Source organism: Schistocerca nitens, chromosome 9 (assembly GCF_023898315.1).
Source record: "Schistocerca nitens isolate TAMUIC-IGC-003100 chromosome 9, iqSchNite1.1, whole genome shotgun sequence".
Taxonomy (NCBI): Eukaryota; Metazoa; Arthropoda; class Insecta; order Orthoptera; family Acrididae; genus Schistocerca; species Schistocerca nitens.
Window position 1 is genome coordinate 353,349,076 of NC_064622.1, and position 23,281 is coordinate 353,372,356.

The 23,281-nt window shown below is 39.7% G+C and overlaps 1 protein-coding gene across 1 annotated transcript in view; it reads right to left on the minus strand.

Moving 5' to 3' along the window:
• The window catches only part of LOC126203883 (ankyrin repeat domain-containing protein 50-like), a 520,870-nt gene that overhangs the window by 58,635 nt on the left and 438,954 nt on the right, over positions 1-23,281 (minus strand). The window contains exons 13-19 of the mRNA XM_049938265.1: positions 19,932-20,026; positions 18,888-19,114; positions 16,957-17,203; positions 14,176-14,359; positions 13,863-14,079; positions 12,368-12,562; positions 9,213-9,523 (exon numbers count right to left, since the gene is read on the minus strand). Of these exons, the coding sequence (XP_049794222.1) occupies positions 9,213-9,523; positions 12,368-12,562; positions 13,863-14,079; positions 14,176-14,359; positions 16,957-17,203; positions 18,888-19,114; positions 19,932-20,026 (1,476 nt within the window). The remainder of the gene's footprint in view (positions 1-9,212; positions 9,524-12,367; positions 12,563-13,862; positions 14,080-14,175; positions 14,360-16,956; positions 17,204-18,887; positions 19,115-19,931; positions 20,027-23,281) is intronic.

Sequence of the window (23,281 nt, forward strand, 5' to 3'; positions counted from 1 at the left end):
GTCTACATTTTATATCCTCTCTACTTCGACCATCATCAGTTATTTTGCTCCCCAAATAGCAAAACTCCTTTACTACTTTGTCTCATTTCCTAATCTAATTCCCTCAGCATCACCCAACTTAATTCGACTACATTCCATTATCCTCCTTTTGCTTTTGTTGATGTTCATCTTATATCCTCCTTTCAAGACACTATCCATTCCATTCAACTGCTCTTCCAAGTCCTTTGCTGTCTCTGACAGAATTACAATGTCATTGGCGAACCTCAAAGTTTTTATTTCTTCTCCATGGATTTTAATACCTACTCCGAATTTTTCTTTTGTTTCCTTTACTGCTTGCTCAATATACAGATTGAATAACATCGGGGAGAGGCTACAACCCTGTCTTACTCCCTTCCCAACCACTGCTTCCCTTTCATGCCCCTCAACTTTTATAACTGCCATCTGGTTTCTGTACAAATTGTTAATAGCCTTCCGCTCCCTGTATTTTACCCTTGCCATCTTTAGAATTTGAAAGAGAGTATTCCAGTCAACATTGTCAAAAGCTTTCTCTAAGTCTACAAATGCTAGAAACGTAGGTTTGCCTTTCCTTAATCTTTCTTCTTAGATAAGTCGTACGGTCAGTATTGCCTCACGTGTTCCAGTATTTCTACGGAATCCAAACTGATGTTCCCCGAGGTCGGCTTCTACTAGTTTTTCCATTCGTCTGTAAAGAATTCGTGTTAGTATTTTGCAGCTGTGGCTTATTAAACTGATTGTTCGGTAATTTTTCACATCTGTCAACACCTGCTTTCTTTGGGATTGGAATTATTATATTCTTCTTGAAGTCTGAGGGTATTTCGCCTGTTTCATACATCTTGCTCAGCAGATGGTAGAGTTTTGTCAGGACTGGCTCTCCCAAGGCCGTCAGTAGTTCCAATGGAATGTTGTCTACTCCAGGGGCCTTGTTTCGACTCAGGTCTTTCAGTGCTCTGTCAAACTCTTCACGCAGTATTGTATCTCCCATTTCATCTTCATCTACATCCTCTTCCATTTCCATAATATTGTCCTCAAGTACATCGCCCTTGTATAGACCCTCTATATACTCCTTCCACCTTTCTGCTTTACCTTCTTTGCTTAGAACTGGGTTGCCATCTGAGCTCTTTATGTTCATACAGGTGGTTCTCTTAGCTCCAAAGGTCTCTTTTAATTTTCCTGTAGGCAGTATCTATCTTACCCCTAGTGAGATAAGCCTCTACATCCTTACATTTGTCCTCTAACCATGCCTGCTTAGCCATTTTGCACTTCCATGTCGATCTCATTTTTGAGACGTTTGTATTCCTTTTTGCCTGCTTCATTTACTGCATTTTTATATTTTCTCCTTTTATCAATTAAATTCAATATTTCTTCTGTTACCCAAGGACTTCTACTAGCCCTCGTCTTTTTACCTACTTGATCCTCTGCTGCCTTCACTACTTCATCCCTCAAAGCTACCCATTCTTCTTCTACTGTATTTCTTTCCCCCATTCCTGTCAATTGTTCCCTTATGCTCTCCCTGAAACTCTGTACAACCTCTGGTTCTTTCAGTTTATCCAGGTCCCATCTCCTTACGTTCCCACCTTTTTGCAGTTTCTTCAGTTTTAATCCACAGTTCATAACCAATAGATTGTGGTCAGAGTCCACATCTGCCCCTGGAAATGTCTTACAATTTAAAACCTGGTTCCTAAATCTCTGCCTAAATCTTCTGCCACATATGGTAACAATATTTATTTTGAGATGGGCTTTAAGGTTTTTGAGGCAATCCTTGGGTGGCAACTAAAATAATTGTATATAAATTATGCAACACACAAAGAAGCATAGTAGATAAAATAGAAGTTGTTGGTCAGCACTGTCATAATTATGTAATTTACACAAATGCATGCATATATTAAACAATGGAGACTCCATGTAGGAATATCAACATGTAGGAAATGACAGATTGCTACTTCCTGCAAAGAAGACGCGTCAAGTGCCTTAATAGTGCCTGTCTGTAATTTGGTTCAGTAGCAATCTGCCTTTTCCAACAATTAAGTTAAGATCCTAGAACATCTCATTTTTTATCATTAGTCTGGCTTTTCATAAGATCATCATCAATAAATGTTAAATTAGTTTTTTGTAAACTATAGGTTCTCACTCATTCAGGAAACCCAACTGCCACTAGTTGACAACCTATGGGCGCCGATCAACAAAGACTGAGACTAATTTTTTCCTGTTGCCTCCATGATAGTTTCCTGTCAGAACTGTGAATATTTCAAAAGAGATGATTTTAATGTATAAATCTCCATAGGTGCTGCAGCACTCTTATCAGTACATTGGTAGTAAAGTGCTAATTTGTAGACACTTTTTGCATTTCACATACCAGACAATGGAGGTGACACAAGATGAACAGTATGGTGCAGTAAAATTGTGTGTTCATTTAAACTTTGCAGTCACTGATACTTACAGAAAGCTGCAGCAAGCATCTGCGGAGATGCACTACATTGTGCAACAGTGCATAGGTGGTTCAAGGACTTCAAAGAAGGCTGACTTTTCTGCGTTAATTAATGTGGGCCTGGTGCTTTGGCTTTTGCTTTGACTGAAGTCCCCATCAACATAGCTGCTATGACTGTCTGTGAGGATCAGCGAATAACATTATGTAACATCAGTGAAGTATTGAGAAGTGTCTTTACAATCCTGCATGATCATCTCTGTATGACCCCTGTTTGTACCCATTGGGTGCCACCCCTGTTGACTCGAGAACAGAAGGCTATGTGAGTGGAGACAAGCCACGTGGTGCTGTGCCTCTGCAACATCTCTTTTATGCATTTCTGGAATCAGTTATCACAGGTGACACTCACGACTGCATCATTATGATCTGAAGGAAAACAAGCCGGCACAGTGTGGAAATCATCACGTATTCCAACACAAAAAAAAGGTGAAAGTTGTTCCATCTCTACAGAGAGTGATGGTAACCACATTTTTTGACTGTCATGTTATGATTTAGCAGCATGCAGTTCCTCTCACAATACTATTACAGCTGCATACTACACATTAGTACAGGCTGTGTGACAACTATCATAGTCGTATACAAAGTGACTTTTTCCACTGTGTACGAGCTCTAGGGATTGATCAATGAGAAATATGGAACAAAAAAGGTCTGATTAACTAATGTCTGGAAATGCACCCTCTCCTGCCATAGTAATTGGTAATGTTATGTCCAATTCACTTCTCTTACTGACTCAGCTTGTAGTGGATGTAATACGGCATTGTGCATAATGGTTCCATATTCAAATCAAGAGCTTGCTGACACGGTGTTTACTTATGGAAAGGCAAATGGGAACTGGCAGTGGGCAGCAAGGTTGGATTGGGAGACCTATCTCCACCAACAGCAACCACAGCATTCAATGTTTGCAGCAGTGTTTCGTCATTTGTCTGAGAGGTATCTTCAACTTTCATAAGTCATCTGTGAGATAGTATGCAGAACCCCCATGATATGGTGACAGCGAATCATCAGCATCGGTGAAGCCAGACTACGTGGGCCTGAATAATTGGCGATCACAGTTTGGGACCAGTCTTCCTTCCATGTTGCCTAACAGGCCGGAACTACTGGCATTTCTTGCAGGGGACTTTGCCATCCCCTACTGCAAGAAGTATCACTGATGATTTGAAGGGTCATGTGGCTGCTACATGTTAGTGCTACAGCCCACTTCACCATTAACATTCAGATGCATTTCAGTTGTCTTCTCTGGTTGATGGATCAGACAAGGGGGTCCAGCTGCTTGGCCTGCTCATTCACCAGATCTCAACCAGTCCGATTTCTAGTTATAGGGCCATCTCAAAAATACTGTGTATGCAGAGCCCATTTCAGAAGTGGAGACACTGGGGCAGAGTATTCATGCTGCCATTGACACAGTTCGGATGCAGCCTGGCTGATGTGAATGTGTGAGACAGAGCATGCTATGGCATGAACATGCATGCACTGAGGCACATGGAAACTATTGTCAGCTCCTACTGTAACTGTTGCTGTGGCTGCATGGTGTAGTGTGTATTAGACTGCAGTCTCTGTAATACTGTATTATTGAATAAATGGTCTCTAGCATGGAAACCATGCATTTCCATACATAAGATCATTAAACCTTTTTTATTCCATATCCTCTCATCTATCAGTCCCTAGAGGTTGTACACAGTGAAAAAAATCACACTGTATAAATTATGCAGCACACAAACAAATATAGTAGCTAAAATAGAAGTTGTTGATCAGTACTCTCATAATTATGTAAGCACATTCCAAGAAAATGATCAGATCTTTCTCAGATGGGGTTGTGACTCATCACAGCAATGCATAGTCTCACACCACAAATCACATCATGCAGTTTCTGGCTCAATTCAACATTAACTGAGTCTGCATACACCTCATGGCCCTGATCTTGCAGCCTGTGATTTCTTTTTATTCCCATGCTAAAGACAAAGCTTCAGGCCATTCGATTTGAGAATTCCTGACGTGATCAAGAAAAGTGAGAAGATTTTCACGTACCGGACAAAAATGGGCTGCATAATGTGTCTGAGGACTGGCAGAGCTGCTACAAAAAGTACATTCAAGTAGGAGGTGAGTACTTTGAAAAATATCATGTAAACTTTGTATTGGAGTAATAAACATCTTTGAAAAAAATTAGTCTCAGTCTTTGTTGATCAGCTCTCATACATATAATTTTACACAGAGCTGACAACTGATTTTAGACTCCCATGAATGGCTAGATTAATGGCTAACTAATATTTTATCTACATTGTTGCAGTTCATGTTGTTATTAATGTTACACAAATGACTGTATTTGTGGAATTTTTATTTCTTTGTGTGCTTCCCTGTAACTATTTTCACATTCTGTTATGCACCAGCACAGAATTCTATTAATGTTGACAACATATGGTGTGTATGAGGAACAAGGTAAGGTCAGAAGACTGGATTGTTTTTTATAAGTACTATATTGCAAACTGACTCAAAAGAAGGGTAGTGCTGAAAGGACACATGATGAAGCATCAAGGAATAGTTCATGTGGTAATGGAGAGAAATGAGAGGGTGGAAATCACAGAGGGAAACCTAGGCTTGAATAAAGTAAGTAGGTTCATATGGATAGAGGCTGCAGTAACTATCTACAGTAGTTGCACAAGACAGATTAGTGTGGAGAACAGCAGTGAACCAATCTTCAGAAAAAAAAGTTTGCAGTACTCTGCATAGGTGACAGTTGTTATACAGTGGCTAAGCCAATGAATGATGAAATCATTGCTAATTGGATGCATAAGAGACTGCTCCTTGGTATCCTCTCTATACTCTTATAAATTTTGAAATTTTTTGTTCACATTTATAAGTTCCAGTACTTTACATTAGACTATCAATTTGCTTCTCTCGCTTTGTTTTCATACCAGAGCTATAGGTACCAATCCCATTGTTTGCAAGATAACACACAGGACACAAAGAGGGGCAAGCAACAATCATGAGAGCATCTCCAAATTCACCTATGTACACACTCTTCACAGCTATAAGACTCATGCCAAACTTCTGACGGTGCAATGATGTGAGAAGTATCTAAAATTTAAATTGAATCTGTGTGCTGCCTCCCTGCACTTGTCTCAGGATCTTTGGCTGACTTGTGTAATTGCTAGCCTTACTTTTGCTGGCCCAAGTCACTAGCTCTTCCATTTTTTGTAGGTGAAATGCCAACAAAAGAACTAAATAACCATTGCCCAAAGAAGACCCCAAAAATAAAAACGGGAGAAGATGTATCAGGAAATGGTTGTCAAAGCCCCACAGATAAAAATTAAAATTTCATGTCCTAATGTCTCGGAATATAATGGGCTATCAGCCACCCAAAGCCAAGTCACATTCTGCCTAGTGTGTCTATGAACAGCAGTAATGGGAAGACAGGTGTTCACAAGACTACCCTCATGATAGCTGATGTAGACAATCCAATGTATATCTCCTCAATAATTCTCACAAGGCTGGGTCTCACCAAGGTAAATTTCTGCACCTTACCAAGAACTGAACCTGTGCCTATCATGTGGCAGTTGGCCACCCTGCTCTCACAACTGCCACAGAAGTAGACTTGATGACATAATCATAAACTAAACTGAATCACAATGGCAACGATGATCTGTGACTATTGATCTGGCACAGAAATATGTACACATATTAGGAAAGCATGCCTCATTTGCTTGTAACTATTATATCTTTTTCATTTTCTCTTTCTAAGAAAATCAGCCCTCCAAACTAGTATGCAAGCAGACCTTCCATGCCATGTCCACACTTTGGCCTAATCCACCATCTGTCCTACTGAATCAGTTGCAAAGAAGTACACATCATTACCCAACACTTCCCTGGACTGGAGCAACTTAACCACATCCTTCACAAGGACTTTACTAGAAATGAGAAACGTCCTTCCCATAATACTTCTCACCTCTCTCAAAGTTGTATTCTGCTGTCCACCAAAGCTATGAAACAGCCTGGTCCATCCTTAATGCCTGTGGAGCCATCCGAAACCCTTTTCCTGTGGAAGACCTAGTTTTTACGCCTGCCTTGTTCAACCCCTCCCCCTCCCCATCAGGATATCCTCTTCCAGTCGCAACTCAGGCACGTCCTAAACTATCAGAGGAATGACTGTCTGTGAAAGCTGTCATGTTATACACCAATTGTGCTGAAACTTTTACACAGCCTTTTACACAGGCATGACCACCAACCAGCTGTCCCTCAAATGAATGCCCAATACCAAACTGTGGGATAAAACACAGATAAGCACAACAAGAATGCATTCATTGGTTGCACCACCACCTAGACCATCTGGATCCTCCACATCCAATACCAGTATCTCTGAAATACGGTGGTTGGACAAAAATGTGTAAACACAGTGGAAAATGCATGTTTCAACATGTATGCAGATGCTAATCAAGTCTTCTGGTTGTGCAGTTGTATTTGACCATAAACAGCACCTGTGGAGTGTCCTCAATATGTTACAACTGTCAGTTATGGTCAGAAGAATGTTATGTGTAGTTGTGAGTGCATTATGCTGGAGTTAAGTGATTTCAAATGTGGGCAAGTTGTTGGTGCTTGTACTGTGGCTGCTTCTATAACAATGGTAGCTGAAGTGTTTGGTGTTTCAACAGGCACCACATTGAAAATTCATACCACATACCGAACTAAAACTAAAATCTGTCCAAAGAAGCCTTGGACGGCTCTGTGGTACTGACCAACTGCCGTGTTATCCTCAGCCTATTGACCACTGGATGCAGATGAGGAGGGGCATGTGGTTATCACACCGCTCTCCCAGCCGTTGTCAGTTTTCATGACCAGAGTCACTACTTCTCAATCAAGCATCTCCTCAATTTGCCTCACAAGGGCTGAGTGCACTCCGCTTGCCAACAGTGCTTGGCAGACCAGACTGTCGCCCATTCAAGTGCTAGCCAAGCCCAACAGCACTGAACTTTGGTGATCTGGCATGGACTGATGTTTCCACTGTGGCAAGGGTGTTAGCTATACTACATACAGGAAAAGCAGAAAAACATCATCTGGGAAGTCACAACATGGACAAAAGTGTGCATTGGGTGGCCATTACAGATAGTCACTGAAGAGGACTGTGACAAAAAATAAGGGAACAAGAGCTTGAAAAGGCATTGCATAACTGAATGTCACATTCATGAAGCCTGTCAGCACTAAAACAACATGAAGGACGTTTCATAAACAGGGAACTGCAGGATGAGCTGAAACTCCAAAATAACTCGTGTGAGACGCAAATGCCTGTAAAAGGAAAATGTGCAGCCGAAGCCATAAAAACTGGGGTATGGAGCAATGGAAGAATGTCATTTGGTCAGACGATTCTTGTTTCACACTGTTTCCAGCTTCTGACTGAGTTTGCATCCCAAGAGCGAAACATGGAAGGGGCTTGGTGAAGATATGGATAGCGGTATCATAGTATTCTGTGATCCCATTGATACTATGCAAAATACATTACTGGATTATGCAACCATTTTGGTTGATCAGGACCATTCTATGGTACAATGTTCATTCTGAAATGGTGATGCTGTATTCCAAGACAGTAGGGCCCCATTTCAGACAGCTCACATTGTTTTCTTGTGTGCATGAGGAGGAATTGTTGCATCTCCCCTGGCAACCAGACTCACCAGATCTCAATGTTATTCAGCCTTTGTGGTTTATACTTCGGAGAGAAAGGTGCACGATTGCCATCCACCTCCATCGTCCTTAAGTGAACCAGCCACTGTCTTGCAGGAAGACGGGTATAAGATTCCCTTAAAAACAATACAGAACATGAATTTATCCATTTCGAGATGACTGAAAGCTGCATTAAATGCCAACACATTCCTTACATTTTATTAAGCATGGTCATGTTTTGTGCATCTTTGGTGCTTCAATATTTTTCTCCATTCCATGTGTGTAAAAGGGCATTTTCTTCATGATATATCTTTTGGTTACTCAATCCTCCTTGTGTGAATTCTGCTAATGCTTGTCCCACTTCCATTTCTATTCCTGTCACATCACATCATTAATCTACACTTATACTTACCCCTCTCTCTCTTTTCCTGTGCACTACGTATCACCACCCCCACAACTCTTCCACTCCAATCCTACATACCACTGTGTGCCACACACAACTACTTGTGCCTGCACCAGACTCAGCTCACCACTGCCACATTCCTAAAACATTCCCTTGCTGCCTCTCACTCCCAGCCATCAGCCACTCTTCTCACCACCCCTTCCACCTCCTCCCCATGTCCTTAATCCTAAGGTCCCACTCCACCTTAGAACCATTCACAAAAGTTAGGCTGCAGTACCGAAATAATGTTGTTAGCTTGGATATTGGAGCCACACTTTTGTGCATAGTTGTGCCTGTTGAGTGTTCGACACTTCATCTACATGAGGGTTATATTTACCCTTCCATTATTTGTATTCTACCCAGTACTTCCCAATACTGCATTATAATCAGCTGCATGTATAGTAGTTCATCACAGTTTGTGGTTGTAATCCGCCATCCAGAACAAAATGTATTCAAAAGACAGTGTTATAATCTAAAGATTGCAGAAGTGAAATACAAGCTTTCGATATGTACTGAGAGTAGAACTATCCTGCACATATTACTGTCACAATAATGTAATTTAAATGGTAAAGGCTCATTATCCAGGAAACTAGTTCACTGTACTAGTGGCTACACAATTACCTGATGTTGAGGATGCTGCATCGGTGTAGACGGAGCTCCTAAAGCAGTACTAGCAGTGCTCGTACCACCAGCAGTCCCGGGCTCCTGGGATCTCTGCGAGCTCTTTGTAGAGCCAGTGAAGTTGCTGCTGGACTTGCTGTTGCTGGAGTTGTTACCAAGTGACACAAAGGAGCGCCGCTTGCCAGAGTCCGGAGACTCGACAGGTGAGCAACTTCGGCAAGGCCCCGGCCCCGGAGGGCACAGCACTGCCGAAGAAGGTTTCGTCTCTGCTGTTGAACCCGAAGTCAGCGAGGTTGCACTGCTGCTGCCACCTGCCACATTAACAAAGATAGTAACATCATTGTCTACGTAAGTAGTTTCTTGAAGATGGAATCTACACTGAAAAATCATCATACTCTGATTGAAACTATTTGTTAATTCACATTTGCCACATGCCACTACTGTGCTTCCTGGCTGTGGGTGATAATGCATGCTGTTATGTAAATCTGTGTGTCTCCCAGATCTATGTTGGGATCACCAGAGGTAAGGTATGAGAACACATGTCTTTTGTTGACACTGTTTGTAAGGGCCAACAAGACAACAGGAGGCTGGCGGGTCTCATGTACCAACCACCCACAACTTCAAAATATGCAATTATTTAAGAAAATGAAGGTCATCAGTATGTGGCAGTGACTGCTAAACTGTTCATCATGGTCACTATCTGAGACACAAACTTAAGTCACCCCCTTTCTGAACATTCCTCCTCTTATCTCGTGTATCAAGACATGAAAGTCCTGTTTCATTGACATTTTTCTCTTATTTTTCCTTGATAGTAATACACACAACCATTCTACTTGCACATGTCAAGCTGACTGTTTGTACGAATACTTTGGGAACTGATATGAGAGGTCTCCCATTTTCCATTTCTCTCTCAAAGTATTATCACACACTGGACACAAATTGACACTATCTTCCTTTAAGTGAAATTCCTTGTTCAGCCTCCTTTGCTGTTGTGTTTCAATCATGAGCCCAGGGACTGTGCCTTTTATTTCGTATTTACCCCACTAAAGATGACAAAAGTCATGGGATACCTCCCGACATCGTGTCAAACCACCTCCTGCAAAGTGTACCACAGCAGTTCGACATGGCACAGACTCAACTGGAAATCCCCTGCAGAAATATCAAGCAACGTTACCTCTACAGCTGCCCGTAATTGCGAAAGTAGTGTTGGTGCAGGACTTTGTTCATGAACTGACCTCTTGATTATGTCCCATAAATGATTGATTGGATTCATGTTGGACAATTTGGTTGGCCAAGTCATTTGCTCAAATTGCCCAGAGTGTTATCCAAACCAACCGCGAAGATTTGTGGCATGGTGACATGGCACACTGTCATCCATAAAAAGTCCAGCATTGAATGGCTGCAAATTGTCTCCATGTAGCCGAATATAACCAGTTTCAGTCAATGATCTGTTCATTTGGACCAGAGGACCTAGTCCATTCCATGTAAACATAGCCCACACAATTATGGAGCCACCACCAGTTTGCACTGTGCCTTGTTGACAACTTGGGTCGATGGCTTCGTGAGGTCTGCGTCACACTCTAACCCTATCATCAGCTCTTACCATCTGAAATCTTGACTCATGTGACCAGATCATGGTTTTACAGCCCTCTCAGATCCAACTGATTTAGTCATGAACATAGGAGAGGTGCTGCAGATGATGATGTGTTGTTAGCAAAGGCATTCGCATTGGTCATCTGCTGCCATAACCCGTTAACACCAAATTTCACCGCACTAGCTTGACAGACACATTCGTCGTACATTCCACATTGATTTCTGCCATTACATCACACAGTGTTGCTTGTCTGTTAGCACTGATAACTCTATACAAATGCCACTGCTCTTGGTCATTAAGTGCAGGCTGCCAGCCACTGCATTGTCCACGATTAGAGGTAATGCACGACATGTGGTATTCTTGACACTGGATCTCAGAATGTTTAATTCCCTAACAATATCCAAACTGGAATGTCCCATGCATCTAGCTCCAACTACCATTCCACATTCAAAGTTTGTTAGTTCCCATTGTGCAGCTATAATCACATCCAAAACCTTTTTACATGAATCACCTGAGTACAAATGACAGTTCTGCCAATGCACTGACCTCTTAATTGTGTGTATGTGATAATACTGCCATCTGTATATGTGCATATTGCTATCCCATGACTTTTGTCACCTCAGGGTACAATATTGGTGGCAGAATGTGTGTGTTTTCTACACCACATTTACTGGCATGTGAACCTGTGAGTTCTAATGAGAGGAAAACAGTTCCAACGAGTGAAGTGTCTAATAACAAATAATTTGAATCTGAATATTATAATGCTTACTCTCCTCAACTAATAGAATTATTTTTCATTTCACACAGCTAAGGTTAAAAGATGATTATTCTAAACCAGCATAATAATAAAATTTCTTTGGCATGCAAGGAAACTGTCCGTGATAGACAAAAGATTAAAATAATGAACAAAATAACTCCTACTTGACAGAAGAAAACTATGCGATCTATTTTTATACAAATTTGGGAAAAAATGTGCAATCAGTTACAGGGTAATTATTTAATTTTTCATTCGAGATGAATGGTTTGATTGCATTCAACAAGGAAATCGGGTAGATTTTTTACTGTTTAAATATTCCAGAATATGATAAAAACAGTAAATGAAATCAAATATTGAGTAAGCAGAGAGATGTAAGATTCAATATGACGATGTCTGATGAAGATACAAGAATAATGATACGAAATTACAGTAAGGTATCTATTCATTTCATGGCTGGAATACAAATGGGATACTGTGTGTGGTATTACTGCATTTTATCACTGTCTCCTTCAAGTGCATATAATGGTGATTTCTAGATAGGCACTTCAGATCAGTGTTGTAAGACTAACAAGCTAGCCTCAAACGTTACACAGTTATATTCATTAGCAAAACGGAATAATATTGTTGAATACACACATTTTTTGCACATAGTTAACCTTGATGCTTTTTCTGATAACATTATGAGATTGTGGAACTACAGATAGAGAGTGATGGAGATGAACACAGGAGTGAATAGACAGGGAGGAGGAAGAGGAGTAGAGGCACTGGGGAGAGCACACATTTTTTTCCCAAAAGGCCTTTTACCTCCACTAGTACTTCTGGCTTGTGATGTCCTGTGCGAAAGAGAAAACTCCTCAAGGAGTCTCACGACACCCTCATGACCGCTCTTGGCAGCGACGCGTAGAGCGTTGCGGCCACAGCGATCAGAGTGATTAGGATCTGCACCATGCTCTAGGAGTGCACGGACACAGCCTTCATGTCCCTCCTGAGCTGCTATACCTGGAATTTTGTGGATAGGTATGATACAGGTTTAGTTTACAAATATAGGAAGGCAATGAAATTAGTTGATAAACATATAAAACACCTTTAATAATACAACAAATATAATTGCACCAAAATTTAAAGTGAGCTGTTTACAAATAATTTAATTTGTTTCAGGGTAATTTTTTCCTAATCACACTAAGGTATGGTATCTTCATACATATTAAATTCACTGATTTTAGAAATGTTTGTTTCTACTTTTTTTCAAATCAAATTTAAGATAAGAAAAATATATTCCCTGAAATTTACAGAAATACTGTTCAATGAAAAGCCCAATATTTCTTGTTCTTCATTTTTCTCACTTTCACTGAAAAATAACACCACCTGTAAGCCTGCACATCTGTCCCAAAACAGGCATCTGATCCCATACTTCGACAAGTCATACATCCTCTGGTAGTGATGTCTTTTTATTAAGAAAGCCCGGTGGTCTCCCATTCCATTTCTGAGATAAGAAGCCACCGATCAACTGTCCCACAAGTCCCAGCAGAAAGCTCAGTCGGTGGTTGTCTTGATATTCTCTACTTAAAACACTGAAGCATCAGTAACTGTCATGTCAATTAGGAAATAATTCCAGCATTTGAGAGTATGTTAGCTGACTGCACACAGCATTCTCATTCTCATACGTGATCAAAGTTATCAGCAGCTTTCATGATCTCACTGTATGTGACAATAGGTGGTAAGCTTAGTATCCTTTTAGTTTGTGTTCATTTTCCTAAATAGTGTTGAGTTGTCTTTGGGACTGTCCTATGTTGTGACTATGGCCACATGTTTTCTGTCCTTTCACTACATGACAACAATACCATCTCTGTACTGAAACTGTAAACCCTTTGGATAAGAGCGAAGACAGCTTATTCTTTTAAAGATATATTGCATATTTAGTATCAATGAATACATCTTCTGCAAGTTCTGAAAGCTTATGCTGGATATTAGATGAGATCAGAACTGGTAATGTTTACCAAGAACATAGAAAATCATTATGTCATTGGGATGTATACTTCCCATGGAGTTGGAAAGGTTATAAATGTTGTTGTTGTTGTGGTCTTCAGTCCTGAGACTGGTTTGATGCAGCTCTCCATGCTACTCTATCCTGTGCAAGCCTCTTCATCTCCCAGTAGCTACTGCAACCTTCATCCTTCTGAATCTGCTTAGTGTATTCATCTCTTGGTCTAGTTTATAAATATGACTAGTTTATTCCAGTGCTTACAGAAGAGCGCTTAATCATAATTACATCAGCTTAATCATATTTCCATCAGCTTACCTAGTGCAGTGGCCCCCTGATTACACGTGTGGTCAGGTCTTGCCCCATGTTCCAGAAGCAGCTGCACAATGGCCGCATGTCCCTGCCATGAAGCCGAGTGCAGTGCTGTACGGTTCTCATTGTCTGTGGCATCAACATCTGCACCTCCAACAGTCAGCAGTAGTGCCACCATTTCTGCATGTCCCTGCCATGCACTTACGTGCAACGGGGTACGACCCTGTTTGAAATGGAAATCCAACCATCAATAATTGTTTACTTACGAAAACTCATGAAATAATATTCATTTAAAATATGATCACAAACAGGCATTTACCTCAGAATCTCTTGTTTCAACATCTGCATTCCCCTCCTCTAATAACAGCCTTGCCATGGCCAATCTGTTCTCAAGAGCAAGAACATAGAGAGTGCTCCGTCCGTCTGCATCTAATACATTAACATCAGCACCGTGGGCCAGAAGGCTGATCACAACATCACTGTGACCTTCCACTGCTGCTAACCTAGGAGAAAATTATAATGTTACAGTGTATATGGTGTAAATATACTATCTGCAGGCATTTTATTTGTCTCTGGCACGAATAATAAGTCATAAAAGAAATAGTTTATCTGACAGTCTTTGTGCTCAGACAACAGGATAGCACAGCATCATCCACAGTGCCAGTGTTTAATGAAGTGTGTCAGTCATCACACTGCATTTCAAGAATTTTTTGTGTTAAAACAAGTGATGAAAAATATTTTGTATCATCACATTTTCTGTTCACTAGGACCTATCACATACAGCTTCCGTTGGATACGCAGGTCAATTTAAACCTACTATACCTACTCTCTACAAAACATTGCACAGAGCATGGCAGAGGACATGTCCCACTCTGCCAATTATTAGGGCTTTCTCCCATTCCCTTCATATACGGATCGCACAAGGAATGATTGCTTAAATGCCTATCTGCATGCTGCAATTAGTCTAAGATTGACTTTGTGATCCCTATTGAAGTAATGTGTAGATCAATCATTTAAAGTCAGTTCTAGAAACTTTCTAAGCAGGTTCTCATTACATAGCCTGTTTTTATCTTCAATTGTCTGTCAGCTCAGTTTTTTCAGCATCTCTGTGACACTCTCCCATGGGTCAAACAAACATGTGACTGCTTGTGCTGTATCCATTCAAAATCCTCCCTAGTCCTATCTCGTATGGGTCCCACACACTTTAATAATAATCTAGGATGGGCTACATGAGTCTTTTATTTGAAGTCTCCGGTGTAGACTGATAGCATTTCTCTAGTATTCTACCTATGAATCACAGTCTGCCAACTGTTTTGGCTATGATTAAGACTATGCAATCATTCCACTTCATATTCCTACAACTTGTTACATCAATGCATTTGTATGAATTGACCGATTCCAACAGTAACTCAATGATTTTATTATAGTCATAGGATACCTTCCTCTCCCCCATTCTGTGGAGTGCACAGTTTCACATTCATGAACATTTACAGCAAGCTGCCAATCTTTGCACTATTTTTCAATATTATCAAGATCTCACTGTATGTTTGCACAGCTTCTTTCAGACATTACTTCATTATAGAGGACTGCATGATATGCAAAAAGTCTGAGATTACTATTAATGTTGTCTGCAAGATCATTAATACACCACATGAAGAGCAAGGATCCTGACATTCTTCCTTGGGGTATACCCAAAGTTTCTTCTACATCTGTCAACGACTCTCCATCCAAGATAGTTTGCAGTGCCCTCTCTACCAAAAAATCCTGGGTCCAGTTAAAAATTTTGCTTGATATACCATATGGTCATACTTTTGATAATAAGGGCTGAGGTGGTACTAAGTCAAATGCTTGTTGGAAATCAAGGAATACCCACGGCAAAGCGCAAACAAAAGGGACATTTATGTGTAAAATCAGTACAGCCTACTTCATATATCCCCAACTCTTCACTATCTCTTTCTGAAATAGAACATAAGCAGCATGACAGTAGTACACAGATGAATGATACATTGAAACCATTTGTTTTCATGAGCATTCTTCGGTATCTTTTTAATTAACCATACAATAGTTTCGTCTGTCAAATGAACATCTGTCTGTTCTAATTCTTTGAATAGTAAATTGTATGTCATCATACCCATTTTAGATGTTCATATACCATGAGTTAAGGCAATAGAGGTGTCACTAAAATGCACTACAATAAGATCAGTCCATGAGAAATCTGTAAATTACATGAAAATACTATGGGGAGGTAAGTGTGGAAAAAGGATCATGTAAACTAGACAGTAGAGAAACCATGGCTATTCTGTATATAGAAACAAATCCTACAAAAGAAAATACTGAAAGTAAGTAAACTGTACTGTGATCGGGTCTTAGCACCCGTAGACAACAGTGGCCATGTGTGTGCGAGTTGTGCTGGTGTGAATAAGCGTGAGTTTTCCATGTCTGATGAGAGACATAGTCCAAAAGCTGAATATATCTTGCATTCTTTTTCAATGTGCTTGTCAGCAACTCAGCACCACTTCTATGTGGTGAGTAGTGTTCTATCCTCTTCATATTACAAATAGTTGGGAAATAAAGAATTCTTGCTTTTAAGTGTGATGTATCTCTTACATGAAACAATGTTCTATTTTCTTTTCTTGGTGAAGATGAAAGCACAAAATGCTGAAAGCTATGCTAGACGATTAGTTTTAGACACATGGTGTTTTAAATTACTCTTGCAATATCTGTTTTGTTTATTATAAACACAAAGTCTTCTGTGAGGGATTTGTTGTTCTGTATTAATTATTCTTCATTTATTGATTCAAGGAAGAGTAGTCAGAGGACTATAAACCCATTAAATCTATACAAAAGTTTCACTCGCCAGCTACTGTATGACTCACACCAAAAAGGAAGATGGATATCAACATTTCACCATGAAAGGCTAATTCAACCACAGAGAGAGATAAAGGAAGAAAGCTCTCACATAAGATTTCAATTTATTTCAGTACCACGCAAAACAGCTGCTTTACTGATTTGTGCCTCTTTTTTAGTTGTATGTTGAACTAGGACAAGAAGACTTTGCAACACTGTATCACCGTTAGTTCAAAGTGTACGTGACCAGTACCTGAGGGCAGTTTTCCCATCATGTGCACGCTGGTCAGGAGGGGCAGCATGCTCTGAGAGCAGCATCTCCACTAGCAGCGAGTGCCCTTCCTGGGCGGCCAGCAGCAGCGGGCCTTTCCCGTCATTGTCCGCTTCATCCACCCTTGCTCCTGCCTCCAGGAGAGCTTCACACACATCCTTATGACCTTCAAATGCTGCATAATGCAATGGAGTCCATCCAGAATTATCTCGATGCTGTTCATCTAACCCTGTAATGTTGAAAAATTCAATTTGCTACAGAAAAATCTGGAAATAATTCATCTAGCACTACAAACTGAGGTTTTACATTTAAAAAAAGAAATTTGCAACATAAAGCTGTTCTCAACCCTAGCATTGGTTTGAACTCTGCAACTGACGATATCAGTACTGCCATCATCCAGGTGAATGATGATATTCTTCAATGTTCAGATGTGCGCAACACCTAGGACTTAAAGTGTGTGTAAAAATTTCTCAAGTAGTTTTAGTATCCGCTCAGAAATTAATTAATTCATGAAGTCTGTGAACTACTGCCTCTTATTCTTCTCAACAGTTTCCCAATACTGCATCAAAAAATAATGCAGTGCTTGCCCTCAAATGGACATAAAATACTGTGTGAGGATTGATGGTGCCACCTTCAGTCGTGTTTTTAAAATTCCTTTATTCACTGTATGAGGCTCTGGTGCTACACTGTCATCAGGCCTTCAGTTGGCAATAATTGGCTCTGCATCTACATATATAAAGGGCTTGCTATGCACATAAAAAAGTTAGAGTATTTATTTGACATGTGTAGTGAGCCCTTCAAACATGAACTGAACTGCAGACACTGATTTAATTTTATCCCTCGTAATGGTAGGATGGATAGTTGGTTTTAATCCAATCATCGCCAATTGAGGTCCTGACAATGGTCCAGTGTAGTGCCAAAACGAGTCACACTGAATGAAGGAATTTTAAAGCACCGGCTGAAGGTGGTACCATCAATGCTCACATCTTTCCAGTTGCCAAATACAGATAGATATACAAAAACTAAAATACTGATGTCACATGCTAGAAGACTCCTGCTATCCTCTATGCCCTCCAGAAGATTCGGAACATATTTCCACAGGATTTCAAACATAAACTTGTTTTATGACACACACTATGAAACAACCACTATTGTGGTGTAATTCAACACATCATATGATTAGTGAAAACTCTAGAACTAAAGGTGAATTGTTGTGTATGTTACATCTACAGCAGCCATCTCTTTGCTTCATATGCTCAGCTACAATAGTTGCGACCAGACAAATTATATGACCACTATACACTATGTCTACTCCATCAGCTCCTCAGTACACATGCATTCTAGTACTTCACATCAGAGATCACATATTTGTCCTCTCATAATAAATGAAATAACAGGTCTCCCTTAACTAGTATCCTACATGTGCCCATCTACAAAACAAAAACATTTACAAACAGCTTCTCTGTTGCTGTTGTCAGCCTCCAGAACAAGCAAGCCTGCACAATGTGCACAATTCAATGCCATGTTGCTTTTAAGAAGCCGAAGCACTTGCTTCTGCCAATTTTGTAATGTTTCTCCAAAAATCAATGTAAATGGCCTGCCACACAGTAAAGCAAATGCTTCCATCTTCTCCCAGTCTTCAGTAACACCACTTGATTTTCCCCCACCTACTCTATCTCTCTCTCTCTCTCTCTCTCTCTCTCTCTCTCTCTCTCTCTCTCACCCCTTCTCTTATGTCCACTGTTCCTAGCACTTGCAGTAATAAACTCTATGTCATAGTAAATGTAACTCATAACACACTTGTAGTGTAATATTTATATAGAACACCTGGTTAAATGCATGAGGAGGTAGACCTAGTCTTGCCAGGTTAAATAAATAAATAATAAACTACAACTGAAACTTGGATTACAAACCCCTGTCGAGCAGCTGCCGGACAACATCGGTGCCACCTTGTGCAGCAGCAACACTCAGCACAGTACGCCCTTCAGGGTCAATGCTATCAACATAACAGCCCCAGAACAGAAGCAGCTCCACTACCGATGAATGCCCCATGGATGACGCAGCCCACAGTGGAGTGCGACCTGCTCGATCTGCGTGGTCAACATCAGCCTCGTACTCCAGAAGTAATTCACAAACATCCCTGGCAACATAAAGACATTTTTAGAATGGTTCAGTTGTCTCAGTTATTCAGAGACGCATTACACAATTACAGCAATGACATCCACTGCAACTGGAGCATCAAAAGAAATATTGTTCCTTGACAAGCACAATATTTGAGTCATTAATACGAATTTTCAATTGAGCACAAAAATATAATAATTGTAAATTAAGCAAAAGAGTATCTACAACTTTTAAAGAAACCAGCCTGCAATTATAAGACTCTTAAGCACATGAATGTGAAGGATTAGTGGAGAAGAGAGTAACACACGGTTGATGGGTGCATTGAATGGCTAATTATGGGGTGCTGAATTGAACCAGAGGGAAAAGAAATTTATAGCACAATTAAATAATTAAAAGAAGGTCTGTTGATAGGATACACCCCGAGACATCAATAATCATCAGTTTGGTAATGGACAGAGGTGTGGAGGGTAAGAACTGACAGGGCAACCAAAGCTTCAATACAATAATCAAGTTCAAATGGATGCACGTATTATTCAAATATTTAAAATCATAAACGAAGAACCATTGCTAGACCTCACACTGGTCATTTTGATACCACATATGTCTGCTTCCGACTATTTGTCTGGCTATGAAAATCTGGATAAAAATCCATTGTACAGTTTACAGGGAGTCTTTGTTTTCACTCTGCTGAAGCATTTGACCAAAAGTTATGCCAAATAAAAAGAAAGCTGATTCAACTGATTTTATTATATGAGTAATTAGTACTGTTCCTTAAGTTTTTATTATTTTGTTTAAACAAAGCAAACGAATTCTATGACAAGTAATGCATTACATACCTGTGACCTTCAAAGGCAGCAACCAGCAGTGGGGTCATTCCATCTTTATCCTGGTGGTCCACAGCAGCTCCACGTTCAAGGAGGATATTTACTACCTGAAGTGCAAATACAATCATTGGCGATTCACCATATTGTGTAATCATAAACTGGCAAGTGTAATAACAACAAATATCAGGATAATATGAACACAGCTCAGAAATTCTGTAAATATCTGGATATAGTTAAACTGCTGCAGTGTATGTGACTGCTAATAATTTGAGAAGCAGATAGGTGGACACAAATGAAGAATATTACAATTATAATCCAACTGTTATAACATATTTTTAATAATATGTATTATTGGATGGGGGCGAGAGTACTTCACTCCCACTCTAAAAAAAATTAAAAAAGCACAATTTGTAATTTTAGTTGACTTATATTAACAACATACTTTTTATTTAAAGAGGTATCGATGACAGTAGTGTCCAGAACTTGATAACATCTTTAGCACACTCTTTGCAATACCAGTGCATTTTCAGTAATGTGTACTACCAAGAGCATGTGGTGTTGGGGCATTGGAGGGGGAGGGGGTGGCAGTATTTCATGATCACCAGAAAAAATTTCTTTAAATATTAATTTCGTTAAGTATTGTTGACTTTTACTAAGAACATACTTTTTTAAGAAATATGCATGTTAATGAGCATCCTGAACATGAAAATTTTGAATATGACATTCAATGTGAAATTATGGGTTAAGTTTAAACAAAAAATTTAAAACATTTAGGGATTCTGGTATAAGATTTCATTAAGAGCAAGAAATATTTTTTTCAAATTTTTAAAATACAGCACCTGACTAGATTACAGTATTTTCAAAAGGTGAGCACAAAGTACACCCCCTGCTCCATAAAAACTGGTATTGCAATGATTAAGGGGGGATGTAACAGATTTTTGTCCAAAAAAAAATCGAGTTTTCAAAAATATTATTTTCTTGATCTACACAGTTTAATCCATGTTGTGTGTGCATTTTATCACAACAGCAGTTTTAGAAATGCCATTAAATTGTTAAACTGATTAACTCTGCACTGGCGGTCGCTCCCACCTTTCCGACATTTGGGAAACTGCTTGCTTCATCAGAATTTTTGTCAGTGTGAAGGCTATTTTTTTTTCAATATATTTGGCTGACATCTATATCTCTGGCTGACTTCTATATCTTTGCCTGTAAACTTTCTTGCATGTGGTTTATTTACATTTTGACAATAGTAACACATATTAGTAGGTGGAAGGTTGGATTCAGAAACCTTTACGTGGAAGTCAAGATTTATGCATAATGGGTGGTGGAAAAACTATGTTTAGGAAATGGAGGTTTCATGGAAATCAGTTTACCAACAAAAACGAGGAAGCAGCACTAAATAAAGAACATAAGCTCTCAGCTTCAGCATCAAAACTTGAGACAGGAGAATTGTACAGGTGCATGAATGATGTTGATATGGATTCCACTTATTGATTTAAAGCTTCTCATCAAATAGAATTTGTTGAGATCTGCTGGACCACAATGAAGCTGAAGGTGACAATTTTCTGGATAGCACTGTCACCGGAGATGAGACATGGTGTCACCACTATGAGCCGGAATCCAAAAGACAGTCCATGGAATGACGGCATGTGTATTCTCCATCAAAGAAGAAATTCAAGAGTCAAGTGGTGTGTACAGTCTTCTGGGATAGCCAGGGTATGGTTCTTTTGGATGTCCTGGAGCCTGGAGAAACTGTCAATTCAGCAAGCTATGAGATGACACTGACTAAGCTGAAAGCTTGAATTTCCAGGGTAAGGCCAGAGAAGGAGGCCAATTTTCACCTGCAACATGATAATGCCAGGCCCTACACCAGTTCTGTGACCACAAAACTCATTGCAAAATTCAGCTTGGCTGTTTCACCACATCCACCATACAGTCCTGATTTTCAGACTTCCATCTCTTTGATTCTCTGAAAGATGGACTACATGGCGAACATTTTAAAGACTCAGATGCTGTTGTCAAAGCTGTAAGGAAGTGGTTAGCCTCAGCTGGTTCTGATTTTTACAAGCATGGCATGCAGACTCTGGTTCATCATTGGCAAAAGTGGATAATGAATGGTGGTGACTATGTGGAAAGATGACAAATCTGTAGCTGAAATATTGCTCTATTTAGCTGTACTGTTGTGATTTATGTATCTCCCGTAGTTTCCATTAATCAAAATAGGAGGCATTACTTTCAGAACAACCCTCGTATGTCATGAATAAACTGTATTGGTACAGAAAAAGTTTCATGTTAATTAAAATTTCAGTTTTGTGGTTTGAGGTTTCATAATAAACACTGTGCTGCACCTGCTTGTACAATGTCCTAGCATGCAAGTCACGGTTGTCAGCCAAACCATGATCAAATTCACACTGTGGATCAATAACTGTAGGCTGGTACTCCACACAGTCTGAGTGTGGTTTCTAGATGGTTTCCCATCCACGTTTAGGCAAATGCTGAGCTGCTCTCCAAATTCTGCCTCAGAGAATATGATACACAACCAGTTAAAACATAACAACACACAGAACAATGTTTACATCATTCACAGGCAGATGCTGCACATGAATTTCTTCCCTTAGATTACCATGACGACTGTGATATCAGGAAAAGCATCTGGCCACAAAGTTTAATGAAATAAAATTTGTCAAATCCTTATGAAATGGACCCTACACCGGACAGGTAAACTCTGCAGAAAAGAAGAAGAAGAAGAAGAAGAAGAGAAGAAGAAGGAGACGATTATAAACACTGTATTCCAATACTCTGCTTATGTCAGTGTCACAACATTCAAGCTTATCCAACGTCGTCATTCTTTTTAAAGCCACTATGTGACATATTGTGGTTACAAAGAAATTACAAAACCTGTGGTGGACAAGAGTTGATAATATTATAACACTGAGAATGGATGAGTGCTGTGAATACATCATCACCAAAGTGTTGCAATTCAATTTTTGTAGTTTGACCACAAGCACTGAAACTTAATTGTGGTTTGACAATTGCTGTGCAACTATTCATGAGACACTGGTTCCCCAGAACAATAAGAAGATTAAAAATATAAATCAAGCTCCATCTAATCAGTAGAGTACTCAACTACAGAAACCACATCAAAAATAATATACATCACTCTAACATAAATATCAGCATCTCAGCACTTTCCACACACTCCGTAAGTTTTCAAACTAAATTTCTTCTGACACATCTTTTAAATTTTAACAATAACCCCATCACTATTTAGCTCCTCGAAAAAACATCTTTACACAGTTATAAACATTACCCCAGCCAGAATTGCACTCCTTGTCCATTCAGAGCATTGCAACAGAAATTTT